This window comes from Pteronotus mesoamericanus, unplaced genomic scaffold (assembly GCF_021234165.1).
Source record: "Pteronotus mesoamericanus isolate MK-2021 breed Mesoamerican mustached bat unplaced genomic scaffold, CSHL_Meso_final contig_221, whole genome shotgun sequence".
Classification (NCBI taxonomy): domain Eukaryota; kingdom Metazoa; phylum Chordata; class Mammalia; order Chiroptera; family Mormoopidae; genus Pteronotus; species Pteronotus mesoamericanus.
In genome coordinates, this window is record NW_026555092.1 from 201,217 (window position 1) to 228,005 (window position 26,789).

Sequence of the window (26,789 nt, forward strand, 5' to 3'; positions counted from 1 at the left end):
ATACTAGATTAAGGCTGCACAAAAAATATTTTTAAAGATGCAAAATATTTCACTAATGATACTGACTACATGTTGAAGTATTTGTATGTACTAAATAAGTTAATTTCAACATACTTCTTTTTACTCTTTAAAATGTGAGTAAAAGAAAACTTAAAATTATGTATGTGACTTTCTTTGGAAATTACTTCGGAGGCAAACCAAGTAACCAGAGAGCCGCACAATACAATGTTAATATTTAGATACTTTGAGAATTGCTTTTACTAAAATGTTAAATGTTATATACCCTTGACTTGTGTCCAAGTGTTTCATGAAGGACATGTGTTTCATTGTGAAATTTGCTATCAAACACTGTAGGTAAGACCACTGAGGACACTACCACCTTAGGCAACAAAATGGACCCTTGATGTAGAGCTTTTATGCTAGGAAGTCTATTTTTCCTGAAAAAAAAAAGGCTATATTTTTCTCTAGTCACTGTGATTTTTAGAACTGTTCTTATGTTATTTTTGCTATGGTTCTTACGAAGCTTTCAGCCAGATATAAGCTCTTCACTTAACAACTATGCAGGACCTCATGCTGCAGATTTCTTTTTTTTCTTTTGGTATCTTTGGCTTGATTTTACTATTGTACCTTTGTTTTCCCATGGCTTTGATTTTTTAATTTTTATTCTACTTTATGCATTTTTCTATGCCACCTTAAATTCTTCATGGACTAAGGTAGGGTAAATACAAGAGATATATAGACCAAAGTCTCCAGGCCCTTGGTCAATATGGACAGCACACCCACCCTACCCCGCTTCCCACCACCCCCACACAGGCCTGTATCGAGACCTCACATTACCCATTGGAGTGTTGCTTCGAGGGGAGGAGGGCAATGTCACATGTCTCCGCTTGTTCCTGGGCCTCAGGACTCGAATTAGAGCTTGTTTACAGGAGAAGCTTACAGCAGGGTCCTGAGGTTGAAAGGAAACTGTCATGTTTAGGTTTTATATTACTCATGAAACTGTCCATAAGACACTTTGCTCTCTTCGTCAATTGTTTTCATGCATGTGGAAGACCTACCTATTCCCGCCTGCAACCCTGCCGACCAAGTTCAGCAGTTAACCCCACCTCCTGACCCGGCATATGGAAGACCCATTCATCTCCACTCTTGGATCTCAGTTCCTGGTAACAGACCAGCAGGTCATTCGCTCCTGAAGTGCCTGTGGCTCTACAAATGGGTTTTGGCTTCTCATCAGATTGTCAGGCTCATCTTAGCTCTGTGCTAAAACCTGTCCTTCAAACATTTACTTTCTGTGACAGAGTCACTAAAAATAGATCTTAGTCGTGGCCAATTCATGTGCTTATTGTAATTAATATTTAGCACTAAGTAGCAATAACCAGGATATTTCCTGGATATTCAGCTCTAAACAAGACAAAGTCCATCACCTCTTCAAACCTTCCCCCTCCCCACTGGAATGAATAAAATCTTAAAACTTTTATTGATATTCAAAACTCTTACTTCCCATTATCTCCTTTAAGAGTGTTTTATTTAATTAGTTAGCAAATTTATTTAAAAATTTTTTTTTCCAGACATTCCCCAGCTACGTGGAGTTGTAATGATACGTACAGGACACAGTAGCATCTGCATGTAGATCTTGGATGCTGTATTAATACAGTCCAGCTCACACGTACAGTAGCCATGGATAATGTCGACCAGAGCGTTGACAGTAGCTTCAATATGAGTTAGGCCTAAAGGAGAGAAAAGTGTAATAGAAAAAATTCTACCTACTTGAGAGTCTAAGACCAAAGTACAAATTCTTATCTTCATATGAATGCCAAACTCACAAAAAAGTAACAAGCACATACCCAACATTGCTGTTAGGAACAATGACTGATCTCACAGACTTCTATTTCCTAACTATTCATTCTGGAAGAAATGGAGGATGAAGGCTAAAGGCTAGAGGTTCAATCTGTTCAAAGACAGAACTTCTACCAGGCTTCACTGTCTATGCAGAGTCAAGCGTCCCTCTCAGCGTGGTACCTGGCAGGCAGGCAGGTGCCAAGAAGGCGTTCTTGGGTTTGGAGGCATGGAGTTTCCAGAAGTGGTTCACCAGCTGGGTGATGAAACTGCAGCAATCGCCTTCCACCTGCTTCTGAGGCTCTTTTCCCTCCTCCGCTCCTTCTAAACAGAAAGAAAATTATTAACGACAGCAAATCGGAGATGGAACTTAATTTGTGTTAAGGTTAACTCAGGTCAAGGAAGCTTGCCTGGGGAGGGAGTTTCATGTGGGGCCCCAATCAATATGCCAACTATCCCTAGATTCCAGCAGGCACATCTAGGAAAAAAACAGTCTGGGAAAGGAATAGCACAGAAAACATTGTACGTTAGACTTAAGTAGAAGGGGGAGCATTCAGGGTCTTTACAGCAGATTCAGAGACCTCAGGTCCAACTGTTCAACTTCTGAAAACTGGGAGAACATCTGAGATTGTCTAATGACTCCTGGGTTACAGTGTTAGAAGGAGGAACAAGATGATGACAGTATATGGGTGCATGTAAATAACAGAGAACTGTAAAGGCATCAATAAACTATATCTGATAAAGGCAAAACAAGTGCGGGACCTGGACAAAATGAGGAGGTATGAGGAAACAGAATCGAGCACTAAGAAAGGGCACCACACATATTAATAAAATACTGGCAAAAAAACAGCATGAAAGCAAAAGATATGACCCTTTCAGTTTAAAGCAACTGGGCCCCAAGCTTAACTTTACCCTGAAGATCGTAAGAGGCAGTGACGGATTATATTGATGTCCAGAGCACTAAATAAACCCCAAAATAACCCAAGGAGTAAGCACTAGAAAGAGCATTTATTTAAAATGGTACGATCTTAATGTTATGAACCCTCTACAAGGTATAAAGACAAGAGAGTAAAATGCCCGGCTCAGGGCACGCAGTCAGTCAGAGGCCAGTGAGAACAGCAGGAGAATGAAAGAGTGTAGCATGTATATTAAGCAGATTTCAGGACCACGGCCACATAGGCCAAGTTCACCTGTTTCCATCTGGGGCAGCTTTGACTCCGTAAAGTGGACAAGATTGTTAGGGCGCATGATGGCAATGGAGCGAGCTGTGATCACCAGTCTCTGGAAGACCTCAGGGTCCAAATCCTTCCCTTCTTTGCTGGATGTGTTGAGACACTGCACAGCTTTGCTCAGCAAGGCCTGATCCTATAACAGAAGGATCACAGAGGGTAAGCCACAAGCAAGGGCTGGGTACTAAAGCAAAGAGGAGAGGACAGCTGGCAGACTGTCCAAACGGCCGCCTCCCCTCAAGGGAACAGGGTAATCACCACCAGCCCACTGGAACAAATCTTCAAAGTTACACTTCTTAACACATAAAATATTACAGGCACTATGAAAAAATCAAAAGTCATGAAATGAGTATCAAAGTATGATAGGAAAATTAGAAACCACTCAAGTCTCCAGAACTGCAACATCCCAGGTCACTTTCCTACAGTTAAAAGAGTCATTCTTTTGCAAGTTCGGACCACGCCAAGATTGTTTCCAAAATTGTCTTTCCTTGGGAGGTTTAGCAGGTTAAACTCGCATCTGTCCTTTCTCAGGGTTGGAGGCATAAAAGCTAACCGAGGCATCTGGGCTGCTGGCTGCTTCCGCACGGATGTGAACGGCTGTCTCTTCCATCTGTGGAAACTGGCCTAACTTACCACCTTCAGTCCCACTTGCTTTTGTCGGTGAGACCCTCATTCCCCAGACACGCCCCTCCGCCTCTCTCCACCAAGCACCAGCAGCCCCCTCGCTCACAGGCACACCTACTTAGGGCGGCACCAGGGCTGGTGGAGGGAGACCACCAGCTGTCCTTGCCTCCCAAGCGAGTCCCTCTCCTGCTCTTTTCCAGCGAGGAGATACTCACACTCAAGTGTCCCACCCTTCTCTTCCTTAAATCTAGCTGATCCCATCGAGGGACAGGAAAAATAAATGCAAACACGCATCCCACTGTTGTCATCCGCGTGCAGGGATACCTATTAATGTCTCAGGAGACGCGTTGGACCGTGGGGGTCTAACCTCAATGCTCTTCTTTGCCACCTTACTTCACTGTGCCGCTGCCTCACACATGAAAAGCCAACTTACTGGATTCCCTGTCAGCGCCCCCGACTGCCACTCCTGCAGAAGGGATCCCTGAGTGGGGACGGTTACCTTGTGGCTGTGATAGGCCGAGCGGCTGGTGTGCAGGCTGGCCAGGAGGCTCTTGGACTGCTGCTGGACACTGGGAGGTGCTGGCAGGGAGAGCAGCAGAGTGGCCAGCTCCTGAGCTGCGTTCTTGTTTCTCTCCTGATGGGAAGACAGCAGGGTCACCACTAACCCTGCCAAGTCCATGCCCAATGCACCAAGCCCGGCCCTCCCCCTTCTTCCCGTCTAGGCCAGCAGGGCAAGGTCATGCTCCATGGACTGCAAAAAGCCAGACAAAGAATTTCAAAAACTATAAGCCTCTCACAACATAGGTGCAGGAATTGAGTCCAAGTTCATGACTCCCAGAACAGTGTTCTTTCACCAGCACTCATCCTGTTCTATGAAACACTCTCACTACAGGTCCCCCCAAAGCAGGACAGAGGCCTTAAGTGGAAGGCTTCTCTGGAGCTTCTCTGCAAATCAAGATCAAGCTACAGATGTCCTTCAGCTGAGAGGCCTCGGGGCCTCTGGCCACTCCACTGACTTCCCGCTTCTCCAGCAAGCTCCCATGCACTTTGAAAAAGTAACTTGCCTTTTCGATGATTGGGCCAACAGCAAAGCAGCTCTCCAGGGCTTCTAAAGAGCTCACAACCAGCCTAGGGAGACAGAAAAGCTGGCTTGAGTACAACCACTCTTCTCTCCGCTTTGCGCTTTAGCCCGTGCAAACAACAGTCGTGAGGACCCCGGGGGCAGCTGATGAGCGCCAAACACAAAATCAGAGCACAGGACCTGCCGCAGGCACCATGCGTGTTGTTTCCTTGTGGTATGGCCCGAAGAAACCTGGCTCCTGCCTGGAGACCAACCCGGGGCTGTGCTCACAATCCATAACTCAGAGACAAGGCTTTTCTTCCTCAGGGAGGACACACGTGCTCCCTTCGGCTGCCTGTGGCAGGGATCACTGAAGTGGGCTTAACAGTTTGGTGCCATTAGACCCGAAGCTCAGGTGCCCACAGATCATAGGCAAAGGGATACATACACAAGGGGAGAGGTTAAAGCCATCTTCTTATACTGGTAAAGTTAGCTTATACTTTACTTACACCTCCAGGAGCTGCACAAAGGTACTGACTATGAGTCCCTAAGTATGGGAAGAGAGCAAACTGTATTTTCAGGAGCATGCCAATTGCCAGCATTTAAAGGATACTACAAAGCACCTTTGGAAACCTGAGCAGTTTTCTCTCAGGCAAGGAACGGGAAACCCAGCTGCAACAGGGCACCACGTAGCATGCTCCCCAGGGCCGACGCCTGTGGGTTTAATGTGCGTAGTAAAAAGACCAACACTCTGACAGCTGACGCTCTGGACAGAAAGGGAAAGGACCGAGAAGGCAGCTGGAGAGAAAGGTCAAGGGGTAGAGGAAGGCAGTGAAGAGATAGGGAAGAGGGACCAGAGGCGTAAAACGAACTGGGACAGAAGAAATTCTTCAGTGGCTTTTCAGACGGTAGGACGTCTCCGTTGTCCCACCACCCCGGCCGCCCTTCTCGCCCACTATAGAGAGGGCACAGAGAGGAACGAGGTAGGAAGAAAAAGCCAACAAAGTCTGAAGCGGCCAACACCAAGTGCGCACGCACCACCCTCCGCATTCTCCACGTCTAGGCGGACAGCTCGGCAGCCATGCAATGACCGGACAGGAAGAAGCAGGAGGACTCTTCCACAGAAGCGGAATCAACGCAAAGCCACATTGGGTCGCACGGCTCTCTGACACACACTCACTCGTGCAGAGAAAAGAAAGAAGGCATACTAACCGGTCCAGCTTGGTTAGGGACTCAGTTTCAGAACTTTGGGGAGAAGCAAAGAAAAAAAAGGAAAAAAATGTGAAGCTCAGAGTAACCTGGAAACACGTCCTAAGCAAACAACATAAGAATACGGTCAGGGGACAAAGAAAGAAAGAGGAAAAGAGAGAGAGAGAGAAAGGGGAGAGGGGGAGGCTGCTGGTGGGAGGCAGTGATTCCAAGCCAGGCTATTCTTATGACTTACAATGTAAGAAACTCAACATCTTACATCATGAGTTACTTCATCTGCCACGGCAAACCAGTAGCTACCTAGTGCAAAGAAGCCAAGCGCAGTGCTTAAGAAGGCCACTGGAGGGAGCCCGGGAGGCTCTCAACTCTGCTACAGACGCAGTAGCCAACCTCTGGCAGCAGTATTATTACCACGTAAGTTGCTGCCGCCGAGAAAGATGAGAAAATGATGAAATCAGAATGAAAGGGAAGATATCCCCCCTATAATTTCAGCAAGACTGAATCCTAGTCTATAATACTGGCTTAAGCATGTCAGCATCCTCTGGCTACTCCAAAGGAGACCTGAGCATTAGGAGAAGGCACAGAAGCCCCGGGCAGAGGCTGGAGTCAGGGGGCTCTCAGCACACTTGCAGGCTTTGTCCGCACACTAAGGAGACAGCGAGTGTCGGTGAGTGTGTGAGAACTTGAAAATCAAAGGCTAGATGGGGCAGTTATAGAGACTGGCTCTCTCAAGACACAAGTTCTGTAGGGAGAGTGAAAAGCAGGATTGAAGCCAACGCCTGCCAGTGCTGGTACCTCTCCAGGACCGTCCCACTGGTCGTAGTGGGGGCCGCTGAGTCGCTCTCTCCAGTGCCATTGCTCTGGTTCAGGTTTGCAGGACAGATGTTGCTGACGGAGGCAGAAGGGAATTCTTCCGGGGGCTCATCTGGCCAGCCAAACTGCTCCTTAGTCTTGCCATAAATTTTTACAGCATCGATCATAGTGACACCTGCTGGATCCACTGAGGCCCCAACTATAATGAGCAAGAGAAGCCATTAAGAAGCACATTCTCTAAAGGGTTAACACCACTGCCTCCAAAGCAAAGACCAGACTAAGTTTGGGCAAAGGAGCAAATCACATGCATTTTACAGTCAAAGAAGAACCTCATCTCCTGAGAGCTCAGCAGCACTTTAGTCTTATATAGATGCCAAATACATGAAAATACAGTTCCGCTGGCCACAGCCTATGAGGCCTACTACTTGGAAGAACAGTTGGCAGGGACCAGACCCTCTGGTGCTATCAGGGTACTTCACTGCCCGCCCCCCACTGCAAGGGCGCTCTGAGCACACCCTTTGTCCAAAGTACAGCTCATCATCACTCACACTCACAGCATCAGAGGGGTGGCCAGTAAATACTAGAGAGAAGTGCCAGCCGTACGAAAGGCTCAGGGATTTGTGCTCTGAGCATTCAAAATTTGCAATAGCATGGCAAGAAAAAGCACTGGGAATGCCTCGCAGGGACGTGGGGCCTCTGGCTCTCACCCGTGCTTGCAGAAAGGCTTGCGATTTCACATGCTGATCGTGCCCCGACTCTACAGGCACTCGCAGGCAGCCCCCTCAGCAAGGCTGACCGGGGCCTACAGAATCGGGCACCGAAGCAGCGTGGGATCCCATCTCCACCCCTCCCATTCTCAAGTATATCCTTTTCCTGTCACCTTGCCTCCTTTGTATCTCAAATGAAGCTCAGAGGTTCACGCCAGCAGAGACCACAGAGATACCAGGAGAGCACAGGCTCCCCACAGTACTGGACAACCACAGAGAAGTGGCCCTAGGGCAGCAGTCACAATGAGAAGCACACAGTCTGTGCCAGGGGCTGGGGACTCACTGAACAGGTTCAGTTTCTTATCGGCCTGCAAGGCTTCTTCTCTGGTGAAGGGGAAGTCGAACCAGCGTGAGCGGCTCAGGTTAAGCTGCATAGTTCTGCCGAAGATCTCGATATACGACGGAGCCCGTTCGATGGCCTGGGTCCCGATCTGGATCCGCATGCCCGTCATCACCATCGTGCTGCTGTTGTTGCTAATCTCGATGGTGAAGCCGCCGGGCTGCAGGGAGGACAGGCACACATCAGAAAACAGATGCAGGTTCTTCAGGGCAAGCCTACAAACACCCTCCTCTGACAGGAGCACAATGTGGGATCCCAGGCAAGACCTTTAGCCTTTTAACTCTCCAGTAAGGACTTCCCTGCTTCCCAAGATGGGCACACTGAGGCAGGGAGTAGGCCTCTTCAATTTCAGGCTTCCATCTCCCCAGCATTAACCACCCGCCACCCTCTGCACTGTCACCCTGCTGATAACATTGTACTCCAGGAGCCCTTCCGCATGGGAGTGAAAACATTCATTTACTCCAGGGACCGTGTAACTAGGGTCAAAGGAAAGTACCTTCTACTTGCATTCTAAAAAGAGACATGTTCTCGAGCAAGGCTGATTCTGAGCAAAGCCTGACGCAGTCCTCACCTTGGTGTTGGCCACATACATGCCAGTGGAGTTCAGCCGGTGCTTTATCTGTTGTGCATTGTAGACCTGCAGGAGGTCATTGCCACCAAACTCCACGTCTGTCAGCTGCTGGTTGTGCTCAAAGAAGTCAATGGGGAAGGTCACCTGGCTAGACGTGCGGGTTGCTGTGGAGAGCAGCATCAGATTGCCAGAGAGCATTGCTAAGTGTAGTCTCTACCACCTCCTGCCCGCTCCACAGGTCAAGGCCCCTCCCAGCTGAGCCCACACCCACACGCTCTGAGCTTTCTAGAAAAACTCTGGATTGTAACATTTGCATCAGTATGATGCCTACACGTGGTGAGCTGCCCAGCAGTCGTTATCCCTGTAACACAGTATCGCCTAGCAGGACAAAGACATCCAGTGCTGGTTGGGGATGCAGTTTATAACACAACAGGTCCTCTCATAACTGGTTTATGTAAAATAAACCGAAAGTATTTCTTTACAGGAGGATGAGCCACATTGCCATCCCAAACACAGGTAATGGGAGGACCCCCGAAATGCTCTTTCTTAGCCAGATTCACTCACTCCTGAAATAAAGCCTTCAGGTCTCTCCCTGAAGAATCCTCTGTTAGTCAGAAGCAAGACTCCCAGCTCAGAGACCTGGAAGTGGCTCCTCACTACTCAGTGGGAAATTCACCAGCGGAAGAACCTACCCTCCATCAGTTCTATCTTGCACTTCACACCAGGCAAGATAATTTCCCTAAACCCAGAGAAAAACATCTCAGACTTGGTCCAAGAGATCATTCTTTCCTGGGCGCCTCAGAACAGCTGGCCCAACGTGGAGGGCCAGTGGGCACTTCCCACTTGAACAATGTGTCTCTGAAAGCCACACAGAGCATCGGAGACCTCAGGAAACTTGACTCCACTTTGGAAATTAGCTAGCACATATCCCTACCTTTACAAAATGTGCAAGCGGGATAGGCACTGATTCCTCACGGACGTTTACAACGGTCTACTCTGAGTCATCATCTAGAAGACTGCCATCCCATCCCCCACCAGTCTTGACGGGGGGCCTTACTGATGGTGGCTGTTTTGCGCTTTCGAACAGGCTTCATTATGCTGATGACGCTGCTGGGCTGCAGGGATGGCTGCAGCCAGTAGGAGGTGTTCTCCACATTGGCCATGTAAATGCGCAGGCTGCCATCCTCGCACAGCAAGATCATCGTCGTCCGCTGCTGCTCGTTGCAGGCTGTGTGCCTAATGGCGACCATATCTTGGATCTAGGAGAGGGGGCCAAAGGAGGGTGTTAGTTCCTGCGCCTGTAGACCAGAACCTACAGAAAGAAGGAGGCAGAGAAGCAACTAGCTTCACAGTCAGCTGCGGGGCCACAGAAGGGTGACACAGGTGTTTAGGAAACAATGAATTCGAATGCTTTTATAGAGGTCCACTGAAAGAGCTGCGAGAGCAGCGTGACACACAAATATGAAACCAGACCAGGCTCAGTCTGTTCAAGTGATGGGGGAATGTGCACTGACCTTTGCTTTAGCAGGAAGAGTCTTTATCTCTTGAATAAGAAAAGTGTCTGGTTTCACCATAACTACCAGTGGCACACCTGTAGTTTGCTGGACACAACACACCAAACCAGGGTGGTTCATCACCTCAGACCACTGGCAAAGGGCAGGAGACGTCTTACTGCCACCATTGGAACTGCGGACAACAAAGGTGGCCACAGTTAGGTATCAATCACTATCCACTAGTGCTTTCCTTGACCTAAAGGCCATCTTCCCTACGTACTTAACTCCCAGAGCAAGATTTTCATGCAGGAACTCAATCATCCATAAGTCTTGGTCTTTTACAGAGCCATATACACACTTTCACATGTGTGCCCGCAGCGGGAATCCTGGTTAGGATCTCCAACGCTAGATCCCGCTGTCTGAGGGAACAGGAGACCCTATGTGCCCAGAGACTGCCAGCTACACAAGGCTGAGAGACTGCCTAAAGCGGGCGACCCATTGTCCTACTAAGTATCTCCAAGTACTTTAAGTTTTGTGTGAATGGCATCTATTTTATTTCTTCCCAAACCAGGTAATTCACAAAACAGAGGCCAGAGACAAAGTGCTAGAATGGCTCGCCGATCGCAGATAAGACAGGAAAAAATCCTCATCCTCTTCTTCCTCCTCTCTAAACAAAACACTCACTATTTCACACACGCCTCTATTACCTGGAAACCTGATGGAAGCCTTAACTTTCCCAACCCCAGCTATGCCCTTACTACTGACACCACGTTCTATGACTGGTAAGTCCCCAGGAGGGCAACTTAAAGGGCATAGGACAGCACGCATGTCTAGGAGAAACTTATTTTCCCTTCTCAAAGCTCAGCAACCAGATTAAAGTCAGGTTTGATGCCCTGACCAGTGTGGTTCAGCTGGCTGGAGTACCCCCTGGTAAACCGAAAGGTCACAGGTTCGATTTCTGGTCAGGGCACGGGCACAGGCTGCCGGTCGGACCCCCAGTCAGGGCAGAGGCGGAAGGCGGCCAGTCAATGTCTCTCCTTCACGCTGACGTTTCTCACCCTCTCCCCGCCTCCCTTGCCCTCTCTTAAAATCAATACGCGTGTCCTTGGGAGAGGATTAAAAAAAGTCCTGTTTGCTGCCTTGACTCTAGCTTTTCCTTCTGAGTGACAGTGGCCCACCCCAAACTACCTCCCTCTTACAGCGTGGGATCTCCATGGTGGGGGCAAACAATGAGAGCCACAATGAGAGGCAGAGAGCCACAGCGGCCAACACTGGATGCCGCGCGATTTTAGAGGTACCCAGCAGGGAAGGGAGAGGTTTGCTGGACAAAAGGACATTTCACCACATTCACAGCAGACACCAGTGCTTGGGAGGAAGGTGGAGCTCTCCTGCTGAACGTGGGCATTAGGGAGAGAACACTGAGGGCTCCTGCCCACCTTTTGATGTTGATGGAGAAGAGCTGCAACACCTCCAGAGTCGTCCTGCTGATGGTGGCTGCAAACGATTTGCCTTGACAATAGCTGAAGAACAGCATCTGCAACACGTGGGAGTAGTAGACAGACACACCACCACCTGCCACCTGGCTGTTTGTGTCCTGTCAGGGCGAAGACGCAACATCTGCATTAACTCCTCACGTCACCTGCGGTACCAGCTTCCCGTTTTGCTCGTTATTAGTTTTAAATCAAGATTATGGGCCCTCATAGTCTAAGTGTGAGATCTCTGTGGCTAAATCTTAAAAATACATGAAGATAAAGAAACATCAAGTTGAATTGGTTTAGTCCTAAAGGATAAGAGTTTTTGCTATTAGGTAAAAAGTTAGAAGCAGAAAGGAAAAAAAAAAACAACAGAGGAGTTGCTAAGCTAATTAAATCTGGAATAGAAATGAACCACAACATTTGTTCTAACCTTCAGGTCCTCATGGTTGATTTCCAGAACATTAGTGACGTAGAAGGGTCCCTGCTGCGCACTGCTGGCCTCTTCCATGAGCTGAGTGTAGATGTACCCAGCTGAAGACATTATAACAATGATATTCTTTCCCTCCTCGTTGAAGAGGAAGGTGACATCTCGTATCTTTGAGCTCGGCAGGAGAAAGTAGAAAGTTGGACTCAAGGCATCAACAGACAGGTCATAAATCTGCAGAATGGAAGAAAGATGAAATAAGGGAGATGTATTGCAGCTCCACCCCCAAATTATCCCAGTAAATCCAAAGAGCTACCATTGGTAAGTACTAGGCACGGATGAATAAAGATGAATAAGGTATATTTTGCTCTCCCTCAAGGAATGAGTAGGGGAAAGATACACATCAACAAATTCTGGATCAAGTAGAGTAACAGCTGTGCACTTGGTCCAGTGGGGACAGAACCAGAATCAATTTCATATTGCCTATAAACAGAAAGCTGCTGCTTGCCAGTAGAACAAAAGGCAACAAAATGTTAGGATATTTTAGTTTTAACTTCTGAGAAAATCTAGCACACATGGAGATCAGGCATTCTGGATTTAAAAGCAAAACTATCCTAGGATCACATCATCAAAGCACTGTTACTGTACCTTGACGAAGTCTGCAGTAACAATCGCTAACTCAGTCTGTGAACCCGGTAACCACACGGCTTTGATGATGAAGTTCCCCGTTGCCAGCTGGGGGTGCAACACCAAGTGATCCGAAACGGAGCCTGAGCTACTGAAGGTCAGCACGTGGCAGTCCTGGACGCAGGTGAAGGAGCAGAATGGTTGAAAGATGATTTGGAAATAAGCTAATCTGTTTCAGACTTCTAATGGTTCCTTTTCTTCCCTAATATTCCCTGCCTTCAGACAGTATTCAGACTGGCTAGGACACACTGAGCTTTCAAGAACAAACACAAATTATTCCAACATAAAAACAACCTAGAAAAAATTCAGAGAAAGATTTCTTTTGAATTCCAATGGTTTTTAAGTTTAACCTCAACCACCAAGGAAATGTGGTGCTGAGGACAGGAGAGAGAAGGTGACTAGGATCCTGGATCAAGACCGTTACCTTCAGCCCACATACAGCAAGGTAGTCTTCCTTGCACGGGTTCCCAGTGAGGCTCAGCACAGTAAAGGGGACTGGGGCAGATGCCAGGCGGGTCAGAGTCAACTTCCTTTTGCTAGAATCCGCTTGCTTCAAGAGTGCAGAGAGCTGCAGAACGGTGATCTGCAAAGGAATCGTGAGCAGTTTGTTCTTAACCCTAGTATCCTCAGAGAACAGGGCAGTAACACAAAGTTCTTCAACAGGGATGCTAGTTTGCAGTTGTTTATTGTACATAAGCCTCTTTGGAAAACCCGAAACAAATATCAGCCTCTGTTTCTCCTGGCTGAAAGACATGGAATGTCTTTCATTCCCTCCTTCCAGTGAGGACCAAACAGATGAGTAATAAAGCCAATTTCTCTTTGTGTAATCAGTTCATAAAAATAAAAAATTTCTATGTACTATGTCCTTTCTAATCTACTATGAAACATTTTTGAAAGTATCTTTGAGTTGTTTTAAGAACATACACATCTCTAGTTTGTTTTTCACTTAAGATAATACTAAAACAACTTCACTGGTGATAGAGAAGCCAGAATACGGAAGAATGAGAGTTAAGATAAACATCACTCTCTCAGCTTCTACCGGTTCTACAACAAAACATGTAGACATCCCTGCGTCCTTAGAGGGCAGGGAGGGCAGGGAAGAACTAAAGAAGGAACACTGAGCCTTTCTATGAAGATGTCTGCTTCTTGGCTTATGCCTTCCAGAGTGGCCAAACTGGCCAGGACTGGGAGCCACGCTGCCGTCGGTAACTGCTGTCCATTACCTTTCCCTGGGGGCTTGAAGGACGTACGTTGAGTGGGAATTTACTGATTAGAAACAGAATCTTTGTTCTGGTCATACTGGTTCTAAGTCTAATCAGTAACTAAGGGTTCAAGTAGAAATGCTCATTCAGCACTGTCCCCGAAGCGTTCTTAGAAACTGATAAACCTTTTCCGAGGTCCAATCTGAGCATAGTCATCTATCTGGTTTCCTTCACATGTAAAACAAATAGGACCTACCATGAGTGGGAAGGGAGCGGAGGACCCACCTTGCCTTTCTCATGGCTGACAGCCAAATGCTGGCGGCGCCCATGCGGGGAGGAAAGCACACACATGGCCACCCGCCGGAGCACATGGGCGCTGATCAGCTGCCGAATAGTTTGGCCCTGGTCTCCGCTGTAATTCATCCGAACGTTCTCAAAGGCGCCTTCCTGGGAGCCTAAGGTGGGGACCTGGCAGAGAGGGAAGGCAGGAGTAAGACAGACACGGTCAAGTGGGCTCGTACACTATTCAGGTGACGGCGATGCTGCAGTAAGGTCGTTCAACAGCAGGGATTTCAGTCTCTAATCCATGCACACAAGTACATCTGTGAAGTTACTGTCAGTCCAATGAGAACAATGTAATGAATGTTTCATAAAGGTAAATTTACTGGATGTTTCATAAAGCTAAATTTAGTAAGTATTGGCTCTTAAAAAAATGCATGCCTTTTTAAAAAAATAAAATGACAGTGATAATAATGGAATTTTTTCTTGTTGATCTAACCTGGGAAAATTAAAAGTCAGCAGCTTTTATGGGTCACTAACACCACCCCAATATTTTTTAGCTTCATCTTTAATATCTACAAGTCTAAAAAACAACGCTCTAAAACTGTGACTGTTTTTTGTTTGTTTCTTTGTTTTGAGAGTGAAGAAAACACACTGGACCACAAAGGTGTCTTATACCCTTACCTTCGGGGATCTTGGACTTAACAAGAAATGGATTCAGAAACATCTTTGATGTGTCACCACTATGTAAAACTGTGACTTCTAATAAAATACCAAAATATATGTGTATATGTATGTATGTGGATTTCCAAATGAGTATTTTTCCCATGAAAGCAGTCGCCTTGTGTGACCTACCCATGTACCTCATTTACTTTTGCACTTTCCACTAAAGAGGCCAGGCAGACCCCGCCGGAAGTCTACTCTCAGTGCTGAGCACAGGTTGTAAAGCAGGTAAGGACTCACGGCTTACAACCCACGTCACATGAAGAACTAAAGGAAAGCTACCTGAAGCAAAAGTGGGCAAACATCATTTTTGCAAGCCAGATGACCCTTAGGGGAGAGGATACAATACAGAGGATTTCTATTTTATATACAGAAGAAATTTCCATTCTAATTGCCTCCAAATGAAGATCGTCACATCTTGGCAGTTCATGGATTTATATGAACTGAAAATGGGACTTACTCCAAATGACTTCTGTACAAGACACACCTCATGTGCTGATTTTCACACTGGATGTCATGGTACCTTAGGTCCTAAGTTCTAAATGGTCAGGGATTGACCGTTCTAAGGATGTCTCCTACAGTATCCAGCACACTTTGGCATCTTAGTTTCCTAACCCTGACACACTCACCATGAGCTGGTCTGTCATCTCAACCACCTTGTCCACTGTATGCAGCTCCCGGAGGGCTTGCTGAGCCCGGCTGCTGCTCCCCACGGCTGAGGCCTGCTGAAAGTTGGTCTGAATGGCATCCATGAGGAAACTGAGCATGTCTAACACGAGAGGAGCGAAGGAGAAATTGGCCTGAGAAAAATCCAAATATACAAATGAAAAAAAAAAAAAAAGACAAAAAATAACGGGTCATACTCATTGCAATAATCTTGCCAGTATCTACCTTCAGAATCCATTATGCAGAATCATCTCATTCTCTCAATACTGGATTTGATTCCAATCAATGTTACTGTGTTACTAACTCTAGAGCAACCTTTCTAAACTAGAAGTCTCACACAGATACTCTAATGCTCAATGATGCCCATCGTAATTAGCTTTTCTTGTGAAAGGTGCTAGTTATGTACCATCCTTGGGAAAATTGAGAAAATAATCACTCAAATCATGTTCTTCATTCTATGCTTCAGATGACAAACCCTGGTTAAGAAAGGGTGCTCTAGCGTATCACAGAACTAAAACTTACCCCCGCCCCAAGCCCCATCAATACTCCTCAGTGATACATCCCTCCCTATCAGGTATGACTGACAACACATCCCGTTCACAGTCACACTGTGAAAATGAGTAAACTTAGAGAAAAGGGGAAGCAGCTCTAAGTCCCACCAGCGGGGCTGCAGGGATGGCCTCGTGCACTGTGCGCACGCGAGCCACGCGCAGGCTCGGCCCCCTGCCCGTGCACTGGGCGCCAGCAGGGCCCACCTGGTTCTGCAGCTCCTCGCGGCAGCCCTCCACAGTGCGGCACAGGCTGCTCTTCTTGGGCTTCTCCTCATCGGCACCCTTGCCGTCGCTGATGGTGACTTTGGCCTTGTCGGCAGGGGATGTGCTGGTGTGGCGCACCAGGCTCTCCGAAACCCTGGGCTCACTCTGAAATGCTGACTCCTTCATGGTGGAGCTCATGCCGCTGCTGGGGGTTCGCTTCACCAGCGCCTGGGGACAGGAAACGTCAGAGGCCCTAAGCTCTTGCCACAAGCACAGATGAAACAATGCCTAAGGTCTTATGGAAAATCTGACCCAAAGAAGAAACTGGCTAGCCATTTAAATAATAGCCAAAAGACTGAATTCTGATCTTCATGGTAACCACCTGACATCTAAAATGTACACAGAGCAATGGGTCTTGGTGACAACATCCGAAATTATAGAGGGTCTTGGAAAAAAAACTGCAAGATCTCAAATGACCCTGCAAGTTCTAACATTCTTATGGCATGATCAGTGAGAGAATCAGAATTTACTCTTCGACCCAGGTCACCATGGAGGCGACATGAAAATCTCCCAGTCCGGTGAAGCACTCTCCTGTCACTAATAAGTTCATCCCTTTAGCCCAGCAAACATGCCCATCTCTCACCAAACAGCTGCCATCTTCCTTGGCTCCACAGTCGCAAAAGAAGGATCCGTACTTGGCATAGGAAATCTCGTGATCCTTGTGGCACACCTTGGCACACACCGTGCACACACCCACCCCATCAACCATTTTGCAGGTGTGGCAGTGGTACCTAGGAGGAAGGAGAACCAGCAAATGAGCCCAGCAATCAAAGCCCGGCACACCCCCACCTACAGGAAGAACTGCTCTTACCAATGCTGGTTCATGAATTCTTTCTGCGTGATGGTGAAAGTGCAAAGTTTATTGCAAAGAGAATCTTCATCCTTCAAAGATAATAATAAGCCTTTTTAACCAGAAATATACCCCTCCAGACACCCACAGAAACACAACCTACGGAAATAGTTGACTCGTAAATGACATGTAGAAACCTCCTCCACTGGAAATGGCTTGCAAGCTATAAATGTGCTACAATTTCAGGTGAGACCTTAGAGTGTTGTGGTTAAGAGAGAAATCTTATGCTTTCTCTACAAAGCAGCTCACACCATTTCCATGAATAACTCATCCCTGAATCTCCATTTTGGATGCAAAACCTAAGGACTAGCAGGATAACTGTCTCCAGATGGAAGAAGGCATATGCTTATTCAATAGTCCTTCCCCATGAGACTGGGTCCCTTCAGCTCGCTCTGTAGGCCTGGAGAAACATTCTGGCATTAATCATATTAAGGTGGGAGACAGTAGCAAGGACTGTGAAGAGTTTTGAAGTTCACAAAGCCTCGGGGCAATACCCAAGGGCTTGTCAGCATGGGCTCCGCAAGTGCCATTCAGGAATTACCTTGTGGTTACCTTGGGTTGCGTGGTACTTACTGAATCCTCCGCCTGGGAGTCTTCCTCTTCCACTGCCAACTCCTCTACCCAGTCTGAGTCCACCTCAATGGCCCGTTCTTCCCCATCGACTGAGAGGTGACTTGGGCCTTGACCATTACTCTGGCTCAGCGCATTGGTGACATCAGCCAAGTAAGACATAATATGGCACGTGCACTCCAGGACTACCGCGTGCTACAAGAGAGCACCGCCACCCCATGAAAACTTGGTTCTCCATACTTTATTAGGTAAATTATGTTTTCTCACATTTTGCCCAAAAAAGCTCAATTTCAGAGGAATGGTATGAAAGAGTTTTAATTGCTCACTTCCCCAACTCTGAGCACTATGACCCCATGTAGCTGGTCAATAAATTGTACGGAATGACTGTGTATTCACTTATTCTTAAGCACATACACAGGCCTTTACAAAACTGAAGTAAAATGAAGTAAAGTGGAAATTAGAAAAGGGGAGACAAAAAGATTAAAAAATCATTCCAAAAAAGACTGGATTAAAAGTATGAATAGGCTCGCATTTGCACTTTTTCTACCATTAGCATTTTTTAACCATTAGTGAAAGACATTTAAGTTACTGGGTTTTGAAGTGATGCAGCAGACGAGAAAGAGCTTCAGAGATGATGTGAAAACACTCCCAGTAACCCACTGCAGGGAGTTCATGCTTGCCTAGAAAGCCCTGCAGTCTGGCATCAAAGCCTCAGATTTCTCAGTTTCTCACTCTGTACTATGACCGTCCAGAGCTGAAAGGATAAAGATTAGCCAGAAAAGAGGGAGAAACGAGGGGTGGTGTGGTGGGTCTCAATGGCCAGCTATCTATTCTTAGCCACCTATGTCACGTTCATGACGGTGGGGTGAGGGGAGGGAGGAGGGGTCCGGGGGAAGGTGGAATGCAAGATTTCTGTCAGTTTCAAACCCTTCTTCTCAGCACAGTGACCTGAACACTCAGGCGAAGTGAACAATTCTAGTATCTATACTGCAGCTGTAGAGGTGGTCTATATCCCCACCTAACACCTACTCAGAGCACACCGATCCAATGCAGGAGCAGGGGTAGTTTGCCAGAGCATATCAGTATCTAAAGGTAGCTGGAGTTCACTATGTTTTAAGAAGGATTCTGGTGGATGTTTGTTTACCAGAATATTTCCTTCTACCTACCTCTTGCCACCTGGAAGTCACCAAAGGGCACACAGTTAGCAAGTACACATCTCTAGGTCTCTGAGATTGCAGCCTTATCTGTCCTCTGCAGACTGGCCAGGGAAAGGAGAGACTTCACCTGACCACAAACATGGAATCATTACTTCCTCCCTTTTCTTACCTTTCCATGCATTACATTGGCATTCAGTTTTTCAACCACATTCTTCTGTGACAGGTATTTCTTGCTATCCCAAAGGAAAAAAAAAGGGGAGAGGGACATGAAATCAGATGAATCAAAGAAAGCAAGCATCTCCATGGATCTTACATCAATTTGTGGACACTATGGAGCAAAGGCATTCTTAGAAAACTGTGTAGGTACTTGGAGGTTTGTGGTGCTCTGGTCTTATCAGTGACAATTAGTACAGTTTCCCCAAGACTTCTAGCAATAATGAACAGGAAACCCTACTCAAAGAACAAGGAAGGGTAAGCACAAAGGGAACAGTTACTGGCTACTCCTCAATCCCTGATAAAAAGGTAGAGATGCAAATTTCTTTTAAACTCACTCTGAGCTACAAAGAAAATAGCCTGCCATTACTCATCCCCCTTTTCTCTAAGAGCAATGTTGCAACCTACCAATGGGTTCTTCCAGTTTCATCGCCTTACCATCTACTTAGCCAGTCCACAGCAGCATTATGAAGCTGAAGATGGCCAGCACCTTGACCCGCACTGGCCAGGGTGGCCATCACAACCATGAGTTCAGGGAAACCAGTTCCATCACCGTTGGCCAGCATTTCTGTTGCCATGGGGATTAGAGTACCCAGAAGCACAGCACACACACCTTCCCCAACTTGGCTGGTAGAAAAGAAACAGTAAATTGGTGAGTAATCAACAGGAATCTGACATCATGTACCTCTGAACTTGTAGGAGTAATTCAAGAAAGTTTTAAACTAAACATTCATTGACTACATGACTATCTATGCTTGGACCTGTGCTACTAGAGCACAAAACTTGCACCTAAGCTACGACAGGTCAAGTTACTGCAAAAGTTTTTCCATGGGAAGAGTCAAGGAGCTCTACTACATTCCTTGACACTAGTGAAGAGCTACAAAATTGCTAAAAATACTAATGACTGATGCCTGAAGGAAAGAGAGGTACAAAAGTCTCAACATATTTCTGGAGGCATTAGGGCCACGTGACATAAATGCAGTTGCTCTACCTGTTTTCCCGAACGATGTATGTAGTCAGTAACTGCAAGAGCTGCCGGTTCTCCTGAATTATATCCAACTGATCAGAATCTTTGGGGGGTGCGGTGGTCATGCGGGTGAGCCAGGCTTGGAGACGCACAGGCTCAACGCATGCCAGCTGGGCCAGAGAGCCACAGAGATGCAGAAGGCTCGGGTTAGGGCTCTTCTCAGCTGGGGACAGACCAAGAGGCCAAGGTCAGTGGAAGAGTGTAGGGGGAAAGGAAGGAAGATGCAAACTGTGAGCCAGGAGAGGGGAAAGGCTTCCAGCAAGTTTTCAACTTCCTTCCGAACTTTCTCTGAGGGATTCTCTCCACTTGTTAGCATTTTCATGCTGTAGTTACATTTGGGCAGAAGATATGACAGTATTAGCTGGACATCAAAAGTTCCCATAAGGAGATTACTAAAAGCTGTCACTCACTCAGCTGGAAGAGTTTGGTGAAGAATTTCAAAACTCGGTTACAGAATTTGGCAGAGAGGTTCTCATTGGCTGTTGCCATCATGATCTGCACAAGTTCTCCACTGGGAGGCAGAAAGGGGGAAGAAAGAGAAGAACCACATTAAGCCATCTGTTTCCATTTCTTCAGAACCTCATCTCCTCTGAGGGAACTAGTCATTTGTGAGTCAACAACACAAGGTGTTCATGAAATCAACTCCTCATCAATAACCTCAAGGAGCCATCTATTAACCCAAGTCCTCCTGAAATACTGTTTGTTCACCTAAGCCGTCCTTAAGTATCCCTTGAGAAAGAATACCTAAGTCAACATAGACAGGTGGCTCCTTGCTTTAAGAAGGCATTCAAAAAATGTTCCTTGAATAAAACAAAATACAGCTCACCTGTCAGAGAAAAATTCCTCCATGGCTTTACGAGCCTGGCTGCTTTCCAGTTGCTTTTCCAAATACTGGAGACATTCCTCCAAGATGGATTCGTCCAGGCCACTGAAGGTCAAAAGGAACAATTAACTACCCAGAAGAATGTCTGTTTCAATGTCCTCCTAATACTGATTTTTAAAAACCTGAAGTTAGTTTATGCTTAAACCTTGAAGGTACTATTCAATTTTGTCTTACCAAAAGTTAGCATAAAGGCTGGCACATAAATGTTCAATAAATATTTGATAAATTGAACTTTAACAAAACAAAAAAAAGTTCTAAAATCTGAGATAACTGATGCAGTCAATGGCTAAGTGTCTAAAGGATCATTGATGTTACGGAAGGAGGGAGGGAAGGAAGGATGGGGAAAAAAAAGCCCATGATAAAAAAAAACCAAAAACACCTGGTCTCCTCAACAACATAAAGTAAAGAAATCCCAATACTTACACACTTTATTTATACAGTTCTCAATGGGGTAAAACTGCAACTCACTCAACTGTTCTTCATGGCTCACCCACATCAACACGGCCTAAGCTATCAAAGCCAAACAACGCTATGAGGCTACCTAATTCCACTGACCACCCTTCTCAGAAGCATGATCACAAAAATGTAAGAAATTTTATCAGTTTCTTTGTACATTTTATCACATCTAGTACAGTGCTTAATACACATCTGTTGAAATATTTCAAGTTTCCAAATCTGAACATTTAAGCCTTCCATTTTCTTAATGTTTATTCCTAAGAATTAATCATAAAAGGGGATTCCAAATAACTGCTCGGGTGTGCCCACAAGAACACAAAATGCACACAAGCACAACGAGGAGCTGTTAATTAATGACATAGAGAAGCCAGTGTTGGTACATTTCACTGATAGTAGCAGGTCACAGGAACCCAACCGCCCTCCTCAACCAGACTCACCTATTGGGATCCGCATGGTTGGCCAGAATGTTGTAACAGCCAGTGATCAGCTTTTCATACACCCGAGCCAGGAACTCATCAGACTCCGCCGGGCCCAGGATGCGCTCCAGGGAGTTGCTGCTGATCTCCGCGACACTTTCAGTGCTCGACTCCAGCAGAAGGGGAAGCAGCGTCCGAATGACCTGTGGGGGGTTCATCTCATCGGACCAACTTCAACAAAGAAAATGGAACTGAGTTAGTGAATGTGCTCCTCCAAAAGGCTGTGTGGTGGGCTGGGGGGAGTGGGGTGGGAGTAAAATAGGGCAATTCAATCGTAATTGAGGGAAGGACTTATATTCCGGCCTTTTTTCCCTCGGTAGTTGCTTTATACATAGGTGCAATCATACAATTTCATATTCTTTTTTTCCCCATTGTTATAGCATAAGTACAACTCATTTCCATATGAAAAATTCATTTATTAAAACAAAATATATTTTATAATATTCAGAAAAGAAAATTAACTAAAATCTAAGTTAGTAATCCATCCCAGACAACTTTTCTAGAACTACCAGGAAACTGGATCACTTTTAAGGCAATGTGATACAGGACTTTACCCATGACCTATGTACAGGAAGACAAAAAAGTCCCTCCGTGGCCTGCCCTAATCCCCAAATGGCAACGTCTAACTCCCACAATGATTCTGGGGAAACACGATTTCAAATACATCACTGTCACTTTAAAATTTAAACCCGAAGCACCTTCAAGGCACAGTGTGACCCAAAGCCAGCATGCCTTTTCTGACAGAAGCTACACAGAAAGGGGAGGGCATACTCTGCTGCACTTCAGAACCAAGTTGAAAATCATTCTAGGTAAGCACTCACAGTCTAATCGAAAGCAATGGGCTCTCTGCTACAGAAACATGCACGAAAGCATTATTATGCAATAATTTAAGGAAAAAAGCAAACCCATGACTTTCCTCAGCTATAACCGAGTACAGGCATAGAAAGCGCTTCAGGCTATGCAGTAGGTACTCACACAATAAGATCTCCAGTCAGCCTGACCAGTGAGAGGAGGGTGTGCTTCAGGGAAGCAGCCAGGGGCAGACTCTGGCCACAGAGGGTCCCCAGGTGAGCAGCCTGCACAGCACTGATGTAACTCTCTGAAGGGATGGTGTCATTGGCAAAGGCATTTCGCTGAATGGAGGCAAAAGAGACACAAATGGACAGGCCATCTACCTACCCATAAAATTCTCACATGGGAAAAAGAAACCACACTGAGACAGACTAAGGCCCTGGTGAGGTTTAAAGACAACGGCTATGCTCAGCACGCACCATCGTTCATCCCAGGAAGGAGAACGGAGTGGAGTGGAGGAAGCAGTTAAATTTTAGTACAAAGTTAACTTAAAATTTTAAAAGTTAAAGTTAAAATTTAGTTAGTACAAAGTTAAGATAACCAATATCGCTTTCTAAAGAATTAGAATATACTGTAGTTGACCCTTGACCAACCTGAAGGTGAGGGGCACCGACCGCCCATGCAGTCGGAAATGTGTCTGTAACTACAGTCCGCCCTCCACTTACACAGGTCCCCACCCCCAGAACTGACATTTGAACAATGCTGGATTGATCTGCAGGGGTCAAGTGAAAGATCCGCCTATAAATAGATCCACACATTTCAAACCTGTGTTATTAAAGGGTCAACTGTATATTCAACATGAAAACTATTGTCTGTAATAATCGAGAAGGACCTGGATTTTGCAATGCATCTGGGTCTCCATTACAAATATCTTAATTATCCTTGTACTATAGCTCCAGGTGATGTAAACTGAGGTTACAATTACAAAGAAGATATAACAAGAATATAATAGTTAGCTTTTCAAAGAACTGTCATAACAGAATAATCTATTAATAGAGGTAGTTGGAATAGAGCACATACAAAGTCAAATAAACTGACAGAAGATTAAACAGTCTTCTAAAAGCCTAGAAAACCTAAAAGCTACTCCATAAAATTATGACAAGAGGAACAACCTAAATAACATAACCTAAAAAGGAAAGGAAATAGAGTTAACATTTACTGAGAATTCATGTGTCAGACAATGTGCTAGGCACTTAATTTACTAATGTGTACACATGCCAGTGTACAAATGAGGTTAACAGAGTGGCTGCCCTGTAACACAGACTTCTTTACAAAAAGGTCATGTGGGTGCCGTGTGGGTAATTCAACGCTGCGATGACCGACTCAGCCAGAGCGAACACTACTGCAGCATGCAGTTATCTCTTGGCAGCTACTTTCAGCCCAAAGCATAACAACAGAACACAGAAGGGCCAGCGCTCCGCCTCTCTACCCCTGGGAAGACTGCCACTCACCCAGGACCCTATGTTGGGGAACTCGTTGGTGTTGATGTTGTTCCAGGACTCGCACACACCCTGCACTGACGATGGCAGATTCTGAACCAGGGTTGGACCTAGGGGCAACAAAAGGACAAGGAATCATCACAAGAGAGAAAGAATAGGTCACAACATTTTAAAAGCCAGGCTCAAATGCAGTTACAGCAGCACCACAGCCCAGGGTGTCAAAATAATTATGAAGAGAGCGTAAATGGATGTTTCAATAGCAGTGCCATGTCCAAGAACTAGCTGACTGCTTAACAGTCAGCAATCTAATGGTAAGGTTTTCATTTCCCACCATATTCACTTTCTCATCTGGCAAGTAAAGCGGGCAACCGAAAACAAGATGCAAAGTGAGGGCAAGTCATCACAAGTCAGGCTAAAATCACTATTAAACACCTGCTACACCTTCTATGAGTAAGTATTGCTTTAATTCTCTCTCTCCTTAAGATAAATCTTAAGGGTAGGAATCATTGAAAAGAACATTCAAGGAAATAGAGAATTTTAATTTCCAAAAGTGAAAATATTTGAATATTAAGAGGTTATTTAGAGCTTGAAATTCAGGAAAGTACAAATGGTTCGGAATTTTAAAGGGTAACTATCGCACTTAACTCCAGTTATTTTAATTCCTCATCCTCAGTTTCTACCAGGTTATTCCTAACTGAGGGGAGGTTTTCCCAAGCAACAAGCAACAGCCTGCTGATCTTCTGATTCTCTATAAAAAAAAAAAGAACAAAGATCTGTGCCTACAACAAAAGAGCCTAATGCTTTAGAACCAACTGATCTTGGTTTGGATCCCAGCTCTGCCATATGCAAGATATAGAATTAGGGGCCTGGCTGTTGTGGTTCAGTGGGTTGAGCACCGGCCTAAGAACCAAAAGGTCGCTGATTTGATTCCCAGTCAGGGCACATGCCTGGGTTGTGGGCCAGGACCCTGGTTGGGGGCATGTGAGAGGCAATCAATCAGTGTATCTCTCTCAATCAGTGTTTTTCTCCCTCTCTCTCCTTCCCTTCCTGTCTCTCTCAAAATAAATACATAAAATCTTTAAAAAAAAAAAAAAAGATATGGAATTAGAGGCAAATAACTTCTCTAAGCCTTTGTTTCCTAACGAGTAAAAACAGATAATGCCAATGCTTATCCCATAAGGTTATTGCGTAGATCTAAACAGATAAACCTGTCAATGTTTCAGGCACAGAAAGGTTCCAATAAATGGTAAATGCCAGTAGATAGGTCAAGAGGGAGGGAAGCGATGGTACTGGTCCTACTAGCAGTAACAGTAATATGCAAAAGCACATTCACTTACCCAGAGTGTTTGCTTTACACCTACTAGAGCCAATAGCCAGAACAGCAGCAAAGCCGTGCAATTTCTCCTGCGAAGGTTTTTCAGTGGATCCCTCTTCATTAAAGTTCTGTAGCAAATAGGCTCTGAAGAAGAAAATAGGAGAATACATGAAAGCTGAAGGACTCCCATGATGGGTAAGATAAACTAACCCTAACAAATTGAAAAAAACTGCACCTCAGTTTCCTAACCTATTAAATATGGTTGATAGTTCATGACCCTTTCTAGTCTCATAAGAATTCCAATGGGTGCCCTGGCTGGTGTGGCTCAGTGGATTGAGCGCCAGTCTGAAAACCAAAGGGTGACCGGTTCGATTCCCAGTCAGGGTACATGCCTGGGTTGCAGGCCAGGTCTCCAGTAAAGGGCATGCAAGACGCAGCCACACAATGACGTTTTCTCCCTCTCTTTCTCCTTCCCTCCCCCCTGTCTGAAAATAAACAGTCTTAAAAAAAAAAAAAAAGAATTCCAATAGGTACTTGTTTCCCAAAGAATATCCCAGGTTCTGAACTGCTCCCAAAGCACAATTCCAGCACAAATGAGTTTGGGAAACAGCAACTACTGTATCAATACCTCTCCCTCTGGGCTTGGAGGACTGGCAATGTACGCAAGGGCTCAGAGAAGCATTATTTATACATATGTATGTTTTTAAAACTGCTCCATTTTATTTACCCAGCACTTCCCAAGCCTACTTGCCGAGGAACGTCTGTTACAGCTCCATTTACAAAGCACTGGCTCCACGGGACAGAGACGAGGCTGTACGCCCTCCGAGGGCAGGGCCTTAGCTTTGCCACTGCTACAGCCCAGCACCTAGAAAGCCACTTGGCGCACAGCAAGTGCTCATGCTTATCATTCATGTTTATTATTCATATTTATTTGTTCAAAAAATCTGCCTCAAGCAGTTCCTCTCTCTAGTGTAAAGCGTTCACATTAAGAGACATTAGTTAGGCTTTACAATGATCCAAGTCCCTTTTAGCACAAAAGCCCCACAGAACAGGAGCTGAACAGCGAAATCCTACAAGGGCAAGATTAAGTGAATGAGCTTCAAGGGGCCCAGTGAGCACAGCGCAAGGGTGGCCGTTCCTCAGCTCTGGACTGTGACTGATGTGTGGGAGGGCAGGCCCCGCTCTGTCAGTTCTGCCGACAGAAAAAAGCCAGAATTTTTGATTGGTAAGTAAACCCCCATTTTTAGGTATTTATAAGTATAAATAAGTATATTTTATATACTAAAAATGAATTCTAAAATATTCAGACGTCATGAAGAACAAACAACTCTACATGGC

At 45.8% G+C, this 26,789-nt stretch overlaps 1 protein-coding gene across 3 annotated transcripts in view; it reads right to left on the reverse strand.

Moving 5' to 3' along the window:
• UBR4 (ubiquitin protein ligase E3 component n-recognin 4) overlaps positions 1-26,789 on the reverse strand; it is a 118,541-nt gene that overhangs the window by 59,038 nt on the left and 32,714 nt on the right. Inside the window, exons 26-56 of one of the 3 annotated variants that reach the window (XM_054571645.1) lie at positions 25,474-25,595; positions 24,149-24,246; positions 22,821-22,978; positions 21,807-22,016; positions 20,857-20,958; positions 20,441-20,541; positions 19,995-20,193; positions 19,442-19,630; positions 18,960-19,023; positions 17,637-17,828; positions 17,025-17,095; positions 16,797-16,944; positions 16,154-16,381; positions 15,362-15,532; positions 14,016-14,198; positions 12,953-13,111; positions 12,490-12,642; positions 11,848-12,075; positions 11,379-11,536; positions 9,964-10,135; positions 9,507-9,708; positions 8,450-8,613; positions 7,822-8,038; positions 6,754-6,970; positions 5,962-5,994; positions 4,754-4,817; positions 4,189-4,323; positions 3,027-3,201; positions 2,020-2,157; positions 1,606-1,727; positions 838-949 (exon numbers count right to left, since the gene is read on the reverse strand). In XM_054571645.1, coding sequence (XP_054427620.1) covers positions 838-949; positions 1,606-1,727; positions 2,020-2,157; positions 3,027-3,201; positions 4,189-4,323; positions 4,754-4,817; positions 5,962-5,994; positions 6,754-6,970; positions 7,822-8,038; positions 8,450-8,613; positions 9,507-9,708; positions 9,964-10,135; positions 11,379-11,536; positions 11,848-12,075; positions 12,490-12,642; positions 12,953-13,111; positions 14,016-14,198; positions 15,362-15,532; positions 16,154-16,381; positions 16,797-16,944; positions 17,025-17,095; positions 17,637-17,828; positions 18,960-19,023; positions 19,442-19,630; positions 19,995-20,193; positions 20,441-20,541; positions 20,857-20,958; positions 21,807-22,016; positions 22,821-22,978; positions 24,149-24,246; positions 25,474-25,595 — 4,685 coding nt within the window. Of the gene's footprint in view, positions 1-837; positions 950-1,605; positions 1,728-2,019; positions 2,161-3,026; positions 3,202-4,188; positions 4,324-4,753; positions 4,818-5,961; positions 5,995-6,753; positions 6,971-7,821; positions 8,039-8,449; positions 8,614-9,506; positions 9,709-9,963; positions 10,136-11,378; positions 11,537-11,847; positions 12,076-12,489; positions 12,643-12,952; positions 13,112-14,015; positions 14,199-15,361; positions 15,533-16,153; positions 16,382-16,796; positions 16,945-17,024; positions 17,096-17,636; positions 17,829-18,959; positions 19,024-19,441; positions 19,631-19,994; positions 20,194-20,440; positions 20,542-20,856; positions 20,959-21,806; positions 22,017-22,820; positions 22,979-24,148; positions 24,247-25,473; positions 25,596-26,789 lie in introns of all 3 variants that reach the window. The other 2 variants (XM_054571644.1, XM_054571646.1) reach the window with 2 other exon arrangements.